The 15,629-nt window shown below is 36.0% G+C and overlaps 1 protein-coding gene across 1 annotated transcript; it reads left to right on the forward strand.

Moving 5' to 3' along the window:
- Positions 1-1,537: 1,537 nt before the first annotated feature.
- LOC122298617 (uncharacterized protein At3g17950-like) lies at positions 1,538-2,792 on the forward strand. Its single transcript, XM_043108443.1, has 2 exons — positions 1,538-2,101; positions 2,210-2,792. Exons 1-2 carry the CDS (start codon positions 2,018-2,020, stop codon positions 2,705-2,707), a joined length of 582 nt encoding a protein of 193 aa, XP_042964377.1. The 5' UTR covers positions 1,538-2,017; the 3' UTR covers positions 2,708-2,792.
- The last annotated feature ends 12,837 nt before the right edge of the window (positions 2,793-15,629 follow it).

The following is a 15,629-nucleotide window of genomic DNA, read 5'->3' on the forward strand; positions in this document are numbered from 1 at the left end:
GATCAAAAATGGGGAAAACCATAATATTGATTTAGAAGAGTAACTAATGCGTAATCAGTTTTAAAAATTGTAAAACTGGTACATATCAATTCGGTCCTAAATTTTATTCAAAATTGGACCAAACCAGCCAGATTACAACCCTGGTATATATAGAATTCAAAATTAATGCAAATTCTTAACAGAAAGCTAGCCAGTTAGGTTTGTTAAAATCAAATATAAAATTCTCATCTTATATTATTTAATTATTATAATTTTTTTAAATTTTTACTTAAAATATAATAAACAATTTAATTTTTTTAAATTCTAATTCCACTTTTTTAAATCTTAAAATAATAATAATATTAAAAAATAATATTTTAAACTATTATCTAAAATTAAAAATTTTCATTTTAACATCAATGAGGCAAAATGTATTTTTTTCTTACGTCCAAAATCTGAAAAAAAAAATCCCACTGAACTCTTGTTATTTGAGCGGGTAGCCCTCTCTCTCTCTCTCTCTCTCTCTGAGATCTCTCTTCTCTCTCAGTCAATCACATGTATTAAAACAAAGAATGTGCCGGTACAGACTGTTGTGCCCCATGTTCATGGGGGACCCATTAAACCAAAGAATACTGATCACTGATAAAAATAAAATAAAAATAAAATAAAATTCTCACAAAAGCGACACTTCCAGGCCATGCATGATGAACAAATACAAAAATATTACCCGGAGAAAGTGACATAACTTCCAAGGGTTCTTACACTCTTCATCAATCGGATAACGCTATCATCGATTCCTCTACTTCATCAACCGATTATCATGTTTACCATTTTACAAGATAATATGTTAGGAGCCTCAGGAATGCATGTGTCAATGACCATCATGCCAGTTCTAAGGACTAGAATATATGATTATCGTACGTAATTGGCCTTACTTTTGTTCACAAAGGAGGACATTATAAAGAGCAAAACCACAAACTTGGATTATATTGATTTTGTAGACCTCTCATGCAAAGTCAATGAGTAGTACTTTGAGCATTAATTAAACTTTTCACATGAATGGCAGCCTCAAGTTGAGCTGTAAAGTTTGGCATGCCCACACAATTGAGTATTGATGCTATAATTTATCACCACGCACTCCCCTAATTCCTATATATGTGTGGTGACCACCCTTCTTTGAAATCACCCCCTTTCTAATGAGACTTTCTCTTGCACACTTCGAATAACACAATGTTATAAAAAAGTGAAACGAGTTTGGAATTCATCTTGATTTAAGATGGAAAGTGACAAAAGATGGTGCCCAAAGCATTCTCATAGTATTTTTCCTACTAATTTCAGACATAATATAAAAATAAATAAGCAGGGTGATGAAATGTTGCGGACCTCATCACACGAGAGAGAGAGAGAGAGAGAGAGAGAGAGAGAGAGAGAGAGAGAGGAGATGTAGGGGCGTTGGGGATTGAAAGAATAAAGGAATCGTCTAAAGAAGCATATGGTCAACATTCAAACCAATCAAGAGAACTAATCAACAGACCCATAATCCTTTGATGACTTTTGCAGCAGTGGTGTCGGCAGTCTTCCAGCTACGGCCTACCTCTCAATTATGATCTCTTTTATACCTAGCCTTCGTGCAAAAGAGAAAAAAAATTAGACAGTAGCCCTGTATTAATAAAGAAAACTTCCTGACCATTTTCTAAGTTTCGAAGTTTTTACTCATGACAATATAAATATATCAGTGGCCATTAGTGATCATTATACGTAAATCGCCGGTTCAGTTTTTCCTTTATATTCAACGTTTATGAGAGTGAGAGAGAGAGAGAGAGGGGAAATAGGTCATGCCTCAAGGCAGACATTACAAATGATGTTCGTAAAACCTCGAGGAACCTCATCAATGGTTTCAAACAGAAATCTTTTTTCCTAAATAAAACCCACCCAATTCTACTTTCCTTTCAAAAACTTCCTTCAGGTACAATGCTCTATACATTACGCACATTTGATTTCTGATATTAGTCACTCTTCTGACAGCAAGATAGATCAGATGTTGGATCCAGTAAACGACATGATGCCTCCACCCTCATCTCCCTCCATCTCCTCCGTTTCTTCCTCCGATCTTGACACCGAGGTACTCATTAACCGAAATCCTTCAAACCCTTTAAATATGATCTCTTCTTTTTCTTTCTGATTTTCTCTGTAGATCTTGATTTATTTTGTTAGTTATGAATGAGTGCAGTCTACAGGGTCTTTTTTTCATGATAGAAGCACAACTCTGGGGACTCTGATGGGCGTCAGCTTCCCTTCCATTGCCTTCAGAGCTCCATCTCAGCACAGGGACCCCCACGCGTCCGCGTCGGTGTCCGTTTCCACCGTGTCCCGGAAGACCAAGAAGGCCTGGAAGAACAAGAGCAATGCACAGCCGCCTTTTGCGATGGTGGAGCGTCGGCGGAAATGGTGGCAGATTTGCAGGGACGACGAGGCGGTGCCGGCCTCGCTTGGAGAGTTTCTCGAGGTGGAAAGGAGGTTCGGTGATGGCGCGTTCTTCGGTGCCGCGGCGGAACTCGAAGGCGTGGAGGTGGTGCAGCAGCATCAGAGGAACGGACACATGTTGTTTGCCGACGGAAGGGTACTTCCACCGGCCGCGGCGGACGGTGATGATGGATCATCGACGGCTGGGGCTCTTTGTAGATTCCCGGTTTCACTCACCGGGATCTGTAGTGGCGGTGTAGGATAAAAGTATAAAACTTCCATTTTTCTCTTTTATGGAGGGATTCTTAATTGGAATTATTAACGATTTAATATAATCTTTTGTTCGTGCAGTGCTACTGTTTTATATATATATATATATATATCTATATATAAAAGAAAGGAAAATTTTAGTTAAAAGCATAATTATATACTAATATATATACTAATTTAATGTGATTAGTCAAAAAAATAGATTTTATTGAAAATAATGTTAATTTAAATTTTAAATATAAATAAATTAATATTAATACGCGACTTTACTTATATATAACAAAACTCGTATAAAAAATAGTAACATCTTTATTAGAAACTTCAACCATTACAAGACTTGTCTTCTTCTCTAACTATATAATTTCCACATCTGCCTTAACAGCCAATTTGGCAAGAGTATGAGCCACCCCATTGCTTTCTCGGTAAGTAAATGCAGTCGTCCATGAGGTATGAAGAGATGAGAAGAACTTTATAACTCCAATCACTTGGCTCATCCTGAAAGTGTCTTCTATCTCATAATTAATAGCATCCAATACTAACTTAGCCAACAACAATATGTCATAAACTCAACTCCTTACACATCCTCAAAGCTCTGTTCAAAGCATAGTATTCAGCAAGAAAAACTGAACCAACCTTGTCTCTTGGTGCACTCAAAGCAACATTAACATCTCCATTACCATCCCTTGTAACAATGCCAATACCCATCCTCTCACTAACCTTGTCAAAAGCAGCATCAAAATTAGCATTGAAGAAAGGACTAGATGGCTTCTTCCAACAATGCCTAACCTTTGTAGCGGCTTCTCTCACAACACTACTTTATCTCTTCAGTTGGGCAATTTTAAACTCTTCAAATTCGTCAACTGCCATTTTCATAACTATAGTTGGACTTTTAAACTTGTTGGCATCAAATACAAATGCATTTCTTCTGGCCCAAACCTTATGAAAGGAAAAAGCAACCAACTCAAGCTTATCCATTGGTAATTGAGAATACAAATCAGTCCACAACTCCATAAAACCCACAGCACCACCCTGCCACTTGTTAATAGGACTCACCTCTTCAACCCAAACATCAGAGACAGCAAGACAATTCCAAAGAGCATGAACAACAGTCTCTTCCTCTATGCAACAAATTGGACACATTCTATTTTCAATAATCCTTTTCTGGTGCAGATTAACTTGAGTAGGCAGAATATTGTTGAGTGCTTTCCATATTAACTGCTTCACTTTCTCCGAGACATCCATTTGCCAAAATCTTTTCCATTGCTCATCATCCTTGTTTGCACACTAGGATTCCTCACTTTTGTGCCCTTTTTTCATCAGATCCACAAAAAAAACACTCTTTACTATATATACTCCTTTAGCATATTTGCACCAAATTAACTTGTCTTCAGCACCTCTAGTACTAATGGGAATGCTGCAGATTCTATGGAATGTTAAAAAATGCTTCTACCACTTCTCTATTCCAAACCTTTTTGTCATCATCACTTAAAGAAGACACTCTTGCATCAGAATCAAACAAGTTAATAGTAGATTATAAGTGAGAGAACTATGTATCCATTTATCTTTCTACATTTGAATGCTCTTCACATTCCCCACTCTACACACAAGCCCCTCCTTCAACAAGTCCAACACTGACCACAAGCTTCTCTATATAAGAGAATGATAATTTCCCAACTTAGCTTCTAGTAATTGAGTCTTCTGGAAGTATTCTTTCTTGTAGATTTGAGCTACCGAAGAAGCAGGATCTTGAGTAAATCTCCAACTGCTTGGCAAGCAAAGCTCTATTAAAGCTCTCAAGATCCCTAAACTCCAACCCACCCTTTGACTTGACCATACCCAACTAATCAGCCCAACATCTCTAGTGAATTCCTTTATTAGATGTTGTGACTCCACCAAAACTGAGACAACATAGCTCCAATCTCCTTAGATAACTTTCCAGATAACTTGAACACACTTGTAGTATAGGCAGAAATAGCTTGCAAAATACTCTTAATAAGAATTTCCTTCCTACTGTCGAAAGAAAAAAAGTCTTCCAACTATTAATTCTCTTCCATATCTTCTCATTTAAACTACTGAAAGTGTTATACTTAGACTTGCCCACCACCGTGGGTAAGCCCAAGTATTTATCATAATTATTGCACTGGACACCATCAAGTTGTTGAGAAATGAAATCCCTGGTAGCTACCTTTGTATTTGAACTGTAAAGAAGAGATGTCTTCTGCTTATTAAAATTATGTCCTGATGCCCTTTCATATATGAGAAGGATATTATTGACATTCTACCATTCTTCTTGCTTTGCTCTACAAAAAATAACACAATAGTCAGCAAAAAGAATGTGACTAATCCTCAGACCTCCCATTGTCACTGCCACCCCTCTTATATTTCCTTTGGGCTCAGCTTGTTTCAATAAGGTACTAAGACCCTCAACACAAACTAAGAATAAGTAAGGTGATAACAGATCACCTTGTCTCAAACCCCTAGAAGGAAAAATAGTATCACCTGGCATCCCATTCACTAGAACTGAGTAGCTTACAGATCAAACACACTCCATAATTAACTTTGCATCTCAAACCAAAAGCAAGTTTCACCAACATAGCTTCCCAAAATTCCAACTCAACTCTGTCATAAGCTTTTGACATGTCCAACTTAATAGCCATATTACCCTCCTTGCCCCTCTGCCTTGATTTCATGGTATGGAGTAATTCATATGCAATCACAATGTTATCTATGATCAACCTATCAGGGAGAAAGGCACTTTGATTCTAAGAAATGACCTTTGCTAAGACTTGCTTCATCCTATTAGCCAATACTTTGGAAATCAACTTGTACAAAACATTACACAAGGTCTGAAATCGTGAACAGACTGAGAAGAATTTACCTTAGGCATAAGAGCAATGTGTGTGTGGTTCAAAGACTGAGGCATGACTCCACTCCTCAGGAAATTCAGCACTACTTGACCAATATCCTCACCAACAGTGTGTAGAAACCTGCACCAAAGCCATCAAGCCCAGGTGATTTAAAAGGTGACATTTGCTTCAAAGCTTCATCAACTTCCTCTTTTGAAAATTCTCTATCCAGGCCTTTCCTCATATCTTTAGACACCTTCCTCTCAACACCATGTAAACACAACTCAATACTGTCTACCGTGGGATATGAAGACTGAAAAACAGCTGAGAAGTGGTTCTAGAACCCTACCACAATTTCATCCTTTTTTGTCAGCATATTACCATCAGCATCCACAATGTTCTTTATAAAGTTCTTTTCTGTGATTTACACAAGCATGACAGAACTTAGTATTACGATCCCTTTTTTCTAACTAGTGTCGTTTTACTCTTTGTTTCCATCTAATGTCCTCTTGTTCCAACAAAAAATCTAGCTCAAATTTTAATTGTTTTTGCTCATCTATATTCTTTAGACCCTCCTCTTGTTGCAAGCGGTTTAAAACCTTTGTCTTTTCTCTAATAGCACGAGTTCTTTCCTTCACAAAATCCTTACTTCATTTTTTAGGACGATTTCTACACAGATCCAACTTCCTATAAACACTTGCTAAAACTCCCTGACATGCAACCTCCTTATACCACTCAACTTCTATAAGAGAACCACATCCATCCTCCTTTGCCCAGCTTGCCCCATATTTGAACTTTGCCTGCCAACTATTACCAATCCTCCTTCCATATTTGCAATCAAGTAGGATTGGCCTATGATCAGAACATATAGCCGTAAGAGAATCCATTTTTTACTCAGAATAGGTGGCCACCCACAAAGCAATATTGGCCATAAGTCTGTCCAACCTCTCTTTCATGAAAGAAGCATCTCCATGTCTATTATACCATGTAAATTTAGCACCATTCCAACCCAAATCAAATAGATTCCCTTCTTCCAATACCCTTCTAAACATCTCCATCTGTTTTTCACATCTTGGTCTTCCTCTCACTTTCTCATCATTTGCTAAAACTTCATTAAAATCTTCTAAAACACACCACCCCATATCAATAGGTTTAAAGGACTTCAGAAGAGTCCATGCATCTTTCTATTGATTGACATTTGGATGCCTATAAAAACTTGTTAATAACCATCTGAAATCACGATTATCATCTTGAACAACAACATTAATGTCTCTGAGAATAGTTGACAATCTCAACCTGAATATCCTACTTCCAAACCATCATCAATCTCCCACTCCTACCCATGCATCCACCACTAGACACCTTTCATATATAATTCTTCTTGAAATATTTCTAGCACAATAACCATATAACTTAGTTTCCATTAAACAAAATTACATCGGGTTACTTTTCCTTTGCTAATAAGCAAAGGCTCTAAACTATTCGAGGGTTCCCAAGCCTCCTACAATTCCAACTTAAAATTTTCATAATTCCTGACAGGCTGACAATCAGCCACTACCAATCTCATTGACAATTCATCACCTTCCTCCTGACTAACAACACGGCCTATCTTTGCACTCTCAAGTAGGGAACCAGACTCTTCCTTATCTTCTAAATGTCTTTTACTGCCCGATACAAGACCATGCAAAGAAGAGATCATACCTTGGTTACGAGTACATCGTTTCCACTTGCCACTCCCCTGCGATGAGTCTTCCTTTTGAAAGTTGCCAATTCTAGTAAGTTCTCAACAACCTTTGACCCCTTTAACAGGCCCTCCTTATGTATTTCCTCCGTCAGACTTAAAAGTTCATTAGGCCTCTCAACAGCCTCAGACTCTCTAATGGGCCTCATCTCAACACAAGGTCCATCTTGGCCTAATCCAAGCGAATCATTTCCCTTCCCACTCTCCCCATCCTCCTTATTTAAAAAGGAAAATTTTTGAATTTTTGAACCCGGGTATTGAGCTATCTAATTTAAAACCCCTTCAAACTCTCCATTTGTAGATATCCCCCTGATCATCTCCTCAAAATCTGTTGGTTCCTTATCAAACCTAACAGACCCTTGATTTTTGTCTTGCATTCCGCTCTTGCCTTTCCCTGGCTCCTCATCCCTATTCCTTCGCTGCCACTGGACAAACTCCTTTGCCAGTCCACTGTGATCAATGCTACCCACCAACCCTCCCTCCTCACCCCATTTATCCCATCCAACAAAACCTTTCTCCTCTTCTAGGGGAGTAACACTAGATCTTCATTTGTAATCATTATCAACACGCAGCCGTGAACCAAATTGCATGTACTGTTTTGAACCATTAGTCTTCAAATCTTGCATATTTGTACAACCACTCTCTCTGTGAACTAGCCACCCACAATTAAAATAGATTTTTGGTAGTTTTTTATATTTGAAGTGCACCTATAGCTTCTTCCCATTCACATTAACAAATCTCCCTCTAGCAATGTCTTTCTGTAAAGGAACTTTCACTTTCACTCTCAAAGACTTCCCACAGCCAATGCCATCAGCCGCCACATCCAATTCTAGAACACGACCCATCGAACTTTCAATTTGCATGCCACACTCCATAGTCATATAATCTAAAGGCAGATTATGAATTTGGACACATAAAGCTTCATGTTTAAATTTAATCTTCTCTAGCTGAAGGGCACCATTGTAAGGAAGGATGACAAACAAACTATTGTCGAACATCCATGGCTTACTCTCAAGGATCCGCTGCTTATTAGCATGTGTTGCAAAAGTAATAATAAAAACATTTTGACTCACCTCCCGAAAAACTGTCCTCTTACTAACCCTCCAAATCTTCACCATTGTATTAGATATAACTTCCTTTCCAACAAACCTATCAGAGCAGGCCTTACCAATCAAACTTCTGTCACCTTTTCTACTGAATCTCCACATCATTCCCTACAAGAATATCAATAATTGCTTCCTCTTCCTCCGTCAACTGAAGTTGACTCCATAGATCCTCAAGACCTTCCATTATTCCCCTACTTGCCCAACTGAGACGAGGACTCAAAGAGAAGCCTTTCACAGAGACCTCACTAAACACCACCTTTGGTGAAGTCAGAGAAATCAAACCAAAGAGGAGACGACGTGCTGTTGCTTTATTTGCCACAATAACAATATAAAAATGGATAGTAAAATAATTTCTATGTATTTAGGACAATATATTTGAAAAAAAATGTGAATTATACTATTAGGAGGATTTTTTTTTTTCTTAGGGCCTAAGGCCCAGACTAGGGGTGCCTAAGCAACCCAGATGATTCCAAGCCTAAGAAGGCCCTTCAAACCCAAGAATGGGGAAATGAAGAATGTCCGAGTCCCCACGGGTCCACCCAACCCCAGAGGAGGAAGCTTGGCAAGTACATAGCAAAAGAATCATTGTCCTCGAGCAACAAGTAAAGACGAGAGCACGTCACACCCACCATACCTAGACAGGACAGGAGCCACGCCACATTAAATAGGCATGACTGAAGAACGATGGGGGACATGCCACCCCAGCGACAGGGAATAGGCCTCTGACTCCAAACGCAAGTATAAAAATAACCCCCAAACATCGAAAAGGGGGTTAGACTTTCTAAACTCTGGCCACTACTACCTCCCCTCAGTTCCTTTACTTGAAGCACTACTTACTTAAGGATTGGAGGCTCCTCCCGGCTACCACCCGTGTCGTCAGACTTCGAAATTTTCTTTATGATTGCAGGCTCGAGATTGAAAACCTGAGTGACTGAAGCCCAGCCCAAAAGCATACAGAACACGATATCAACATATACTATAAAATATAATTTCACGATGGGTTTTGTCTTTTTTTTTTTTTTTTTTTTTTTTTTATGCTCTAAATTTTTATTCAGTATTAGTTAAAATTCAAATTAATACAGTAATACTAAAATTTATGGAGATTGGTTTTGAGTCCCTCTTTGCATAGGATGCAATGACTATCGGCATTTGATGCCAGCTAATGGGAGGCTGACATGTAACCCTTTCAATGCAGTGAGTAAGGCCCGATTTGGTTACACATCTCATATAATTATTATAATTTTTTTAAATTTAAATACAAAATATAATAAACCATTCATTTTTTTTTAAATCTTAAAATAAAAATAATTTTAATAATATTTTATTCAATTTTTAAGTTCTATCTCATCTCATCTATATAATCAAACGAGGCACGAGAGTCCACTCTCAAATTATTAACGCCACAGTAAATCACGCACCGATCCTTTTGCTTCTCTCCGGCCTTTGACTTTGGCCTTGTCTTTAACGAGCCTTGTGTTCTATAGCTTTACGGCTTGGATACGCCTTGCGTTGTTGTCCTCGGCTTTGGTAATCCGACTTCCCTTCTGTCTTTGACCTTGTCCTTGGCTCTACAGTCTTCAGCCTTCCTCTAGCATACTTCTCACCAGATCCACACCACAAACAACCATCATCCTAATTTATATTCTTTGCAAGTATTTTTCTTTCATTCTGCTCTATTGGGTTTTTTTTTTCTAATCATTCTCTCATTCTCTGTTGGGTTTCATTTGGTATGGATTTTAGCTTTATTGATTTTTTTTTTCTAATCATTCTCTGTTGGGTTCTATTTCCACATAACCAATTGCACAAGATTTTTCACATAATATTGGGAAAGTAAAAATCAGATATAAAGTCTTCAAAGACAATCATCCCATGTGGTAGTTGGGAAGAACAATTATCATCAAAATAGAATCACTCTATTACTTAATATAACTCAATTATACAAAGTAGATCCGAAAATTCAAGCTTTAGACTCGGCTCAAAGAAGCATCAGTATGGACAGACGGACTTGTCCCAAGAGTCTCAAGTTGCAGTACCACAAAAAGAAAAAGAAGTCAGTTTCTTCATTTTGTGATTTCAATACACTAACTCTATATGCTATGGCGACACCCCGTGGAAATCTCAATAGTTAGCAAGAAGAAAATAGCCTACACTTCGATGGCGATCGACAGAGTAACGGGCTATGAAAGAGCAATAGTTGACAAGCATTGAGGACAAATCAACTTTGATGGCTTGCACCACAACGGAGATTGACGTTGATGGCCTACACAGCGACTAGCTGAAACAAGTAGCCTTGAGAGAGTGACCGGACATGAGGAGAAACCTAGCAATTCGTTGATTAAATTTTGATTAGAAAATTTATGTTTTTAAATTTTGCTAGTCAATTTTTAATAGAGGAATTCTACTCAACAGTTACTATTCACTCATCAGCCCATTTCAAAATTTCCCACCTACCCCATGACCAGCCCAGAGCCACTGCACTGTAAAGGATTTACAACCTGTTGAACTCAAGGTTTCAAGTTTCATGTGATTATAAATCTACAAATGGATTTTGATCATAACAAATGAATTCAAAGAATAAAGGAGTTTCAAGCTCAAGTTGTCTACACAATGGAGTCAAGCACATCAAAGAACCAAGCATGAGCAAGAAGGAAACAAGTTCACATTAAAGTCATAGAGTAATGTTGTAAATCTCTTAAAATTCAAAATTAGGATTAATGCTCAAAATTAATATTTTCTCATAAAGCATTAAAATACATTTTCCACATGTGCATGAATATTTTTGAAAATTAAATTTGAAAATTTTGAAAGATGATTGATTGTCATCTTTTACATGTGCATGCCTTGATTAAAGGGTTGAACTTTGAAAATATTAAAGATGATTGATTGTGATCTTTTACATGTGCATGCCTTGATTAAAGGGTTGAACTTTGAAAATATTAAAGATGATTGATTGTCATCTTTCACATGTGCATGTTTTATTTGAATATTTTCAAAAGTGATTGATACTTTATTAGACTTATACAAAAAGTAGATGATTTTGTTTGAAAAATTTGAAAAGTAAAGTGTGATCCTTTTGTCATATACAAAAAGTAAAAGATTATGTTTGAATTTTTTGAAAAGGAAAGTGTGCTCATTTTGTCATATGCAAAAAGTAAAAGATTAGGTTTGAATTTTTTGAAAAGGAAAGTGTGCTCCTTTTGTCATATGTCAAAAGTAAAATATTAGGTTTGATTTTTTTGAAAAAGTGAATGATGTTGTCTTTGACAATTGAAAAAGAAGAACCTTTTATTTGAATTTTTTGAAAAAGTGAATGATGTTGTTTTTGACATGTGAATCTTTTTTAATTTGAATATGAAGTCTTATATGCCTATAAATAGATCATTTGAGAGCTTCACATTGACAACAACCAAGAGCATACAACATTCATTCAAAGCTTTCATTCTCTCTTCTCTAAGCATTGAGCCTTAATCCTTGTTCATTTTGAGAGATATAGTTTGCACAGTATTGTTTTTATTTCACTCATTGAGCCCTACTAGAACCACCACTATCGAGGGTAGCACCGCCCCAAGCCACCAAATGCAAACCACCGTGCGTACACATCGGTAACACGTAAACCTCAACCCCTCGCGTCAAGCACGGGTCCTCCGCAAGCTACCAACCACCATGAGCGTTGCACCGTTCATCCCTTTAGATCACTACCTCGAGCTACAACTACTCACAAGAAAGTAAGTCTCCACCATTGGGCTTCACCCAGTTGACTTCCAGCATCATTGTCCCTAGCCACGCATTGCACGTATGCGGGACTCTTCTCTCGGTGAATAATAAACCCACCACATGACCTCCAGAGCTTCTCTAGTGAGTACTCTGTTATTCACAAAAGATGGTAGCCCAACCACTGGGTGGTAGACAATGGAGCAAGTCTTGCTACCACTCTATAGCTTGGCTATGGTGGTTGGACTTTATAGTGCAAGGTTGCTCTGTTTTCGGTATCGTAAAACAAAGGACACAGGCAGGAGAGGCTTGCGTAGTGGCTTGCCATGCTTCAGGCGGAGCTGTGCGGTGTGAGGGAAGAGATGGAGTAAAGAGGGAGAGAGGAGCAAAGGAGGAAGTGAGGGAGAGGTGCAAGCAGGCTTTAATCACAAAGAGATGAGAGAGATGAGTAAAGAGGGCGAGAGAGGAACACGAGGAAGCAAGTGTTTAGAAGAGAGAAGCTGCAAGAGGAGAGGAAGGCCAGCACTCTTTCAGTGGATGACTTTCTGCACAAGAAGATGAAGCAGGAGCAGAGGACTGAGGAGGAGGTGAAAATTCATAGAGAAGAGGGGAGGAGAGAAGTCTTCAGGCAAGAGAGATGATTTTGGGGCAAAATCTGTGATACCCCCATATGATAAGATTAATGATAGGTGGTGTATGAGATCTCATATTGTTTGGGAATGAAAAGTTCTTGCTTTTTATAAGGTTCCAATGTGGTTCCAATTGTATCATTGACTAGTCCTTTTGGAATATAGGTCATGTGGCTTAGGTCTTACATTCGGGCATTACAAAATCAGTTTATTTTTTATTTGTCAGTGAATCGGCCACTTAGGGTCCATGGTGTAAAACATTTAAATCGGCTAACGAGAAGACTTTCTCTTTTCAATAACATCAAATAGCAAACTTTTTAAATCTATCACTATTTTATTATAGTATTAATTTTCTTATTTTCATTTATTTTAATTCTAATTACAATTAAAATATTTTTTCGTTATTAAATAAATATACATTAATTTTCTAACGTTCATATTATTCCAATAGATCTAATTTTTTAACGGTCTTTACTTTTACAACGATTATAATCTTCTAACGAATATATTTATCAGGAAAAATAAGTAAGGAAAAAGAAAATTATATAAATTTATCATCTGGAACCAGGTTGGCAAGAGCATGAGTCATGTTGAATTATCATCTCCCAAGTGTAGAAAAATTGTGAGGAATAAAACAACACCTAGGCGGGAAAGATTTCGACCACGTCGTTCAAAAGCAGTTGCAAGAGAACAATTTGGTTAGGAGACAGAGGCTTCACTCGCGATGATGGAATTCTACTGAGAAGAGTATTTTAAGGTCAAAAAATAATTTGGCTTGCAATTTGAGTTGGTTAGATTTAGGCCCAGTTTGGTTGTTCAGTTCAATCTAATTTTAAATTGAGTCTAACATCTAAACACTCAATTTTCAAATTATTAAACTTATCTCAATTCAAAACTTTCTTCTTACACGTAAGACTCACAATCTTTTTTTTTAACTCAACACATCTTTTTAGGTAAAGCCTACAACCTTTTTTAATTTTTCATAAATAGTACTCAATTCATCTTAACATCCAAATACATCTAAACTCATTTTAGATAGATTCCACATAACTTATTCCACCAACTCAACTCACTATTATTAATAAATAACTCAGTTCAACTCAACCCAACTCAACATCCAAATGCAGCCTTATTAGCGAGCCAAAATCATGATGGATAAAATTACTGTACATTTAGCTAATTTGATGTAGATGTCTTTTAATCAAACTAGCTAAATCTTAAATAAAATTTGACTATACCTAGTTCACTACTAATGCTCTAGAGACTCTTATTAGTATATTTGGGTCTATGATCAAAACAATGAATAGATTATGTGTCACCCTCCCATTGGGGTGTAAACTTAACCTTCCAACCGCATCGGAATTGAAAGTTTTCTTATTGGTTTTACGGAAGGGCATGTTTTCTTATTGATTTGAAAATTTTTCTATAGAGTAATGATATACAACGATGTTTTAATTTGAGTAAATTTCTATAAAATAATATTATTTTTATAAATAATTTTATAAAATTATTCTTCATTTAAAATATGATCGTATAAAGAATTTATGGTTTGGTTTTATTGGATCACATATAAGTCACGTGTAAATAATATTATCGCTCATATTTCACTGATGTATAATATTTATAAAATATCATTATAACTATAGCATTTTTTAATTATAAAATAGATATTTCTATGTAAATTAATTTATTCAATTAATGGGAATCAATTCTTGTCTCAAAGTTTCCACACTACTGAGCATATCTTTTACCAAATTTTACTAAATTTTAATTTTAATTCTTCCAGGTAAGATCACGATAGTTAGTATAAATAAAAACTATGGCCAGACCTCTCATAAGTTCCGCTGTAGCACAATGGTTCAGCTGAGAACTAACTCAGCTCTAAATCCGGGTTCGAATCCCGGCAGCGGAAATTAGTTTTCATTACCATTCCATAAGTTTGACTTATTTCAAAAAGGAAAATCGCCGCAAAAGCCACCGAAGCACTAATGCCAATTCTAAACTTCTTATAGAATCCGGGTTCGAATCCGGCTGGGAATTTTTTTTTTATTTTTCTAAATATTACTCTTTGCTTTATTTTTATTGTAAAATAAATATAATAAATTATATGAACTCATGTCATTTTATAGATTGTATAAATTCTTTCTGTACGTAATATTTCTCTATTTAAAAGCTATGCCAAGGTGGACGTGGGAAAGATTGAATAATACTAGTTGCACAGATAGGTTTAGACAGTGAGATGAGAATTTTTAATTTTAGATAAAAATTTAAAATATTATTATTAGTTTAGGATTTGAAAAAAATAATTATTTATCATATTTTGTGTGAGAATTTGAAAACTTTGTAATAATAAAATGAGATGATATGAAAATTTTGTATTATCCTACTTGCCAAACTTCCTCGTAGTGTGAAAAGTCAGTGCACTTTTATAGAAAATAGTAGAACTCACTATTAAAACATAAGTTTTCTTATATGGGTCTCAAATTTGATATTTTTAAAATTATGTAAAATTAAATAATTAACAAATAATTTATTATTTTTGCTTATATTCAAATAGTTTAACGTCACTTTTAAGAGATTATACAAAGTTCGAGGGTGTATAATGTTAAAATTATCCTAAAGTATTTAAGCTATACGCATTTCTTTTAAAAATAGTGTAATTTATAATTAAACAATAATTTTTTTTATGTGAATCTGATATTTGTATTTTTTTTTTCGAAATGAATGTGTAATACTTGTATATTTTTTAACAGTAAAAATTATTAAATGTGTAAGACTTGCACATTTTTAAATTGTAAAAATTATTATTTAAAAATAATATATAATTTTTTAATTATTTTTTATAATATTATATAATTAAAAATAATTTATTATCTTTTCTTAT

This window comes from Carya illinoinensis, chromosome 16 (genome assembly GCF_018687715.1).
Source record: "Carya illinoinensis cultivar Pawnee chromosome 16, C.illinoinensisPawnee_v1, whole genome shotgun sequence".
Lineage (NCBI taxonomy): Eukaryota > Viridiplantae > Streptophyta > Magnoliopsida > Fagales > Juglandaceae > Carya > Carya illinoinensis.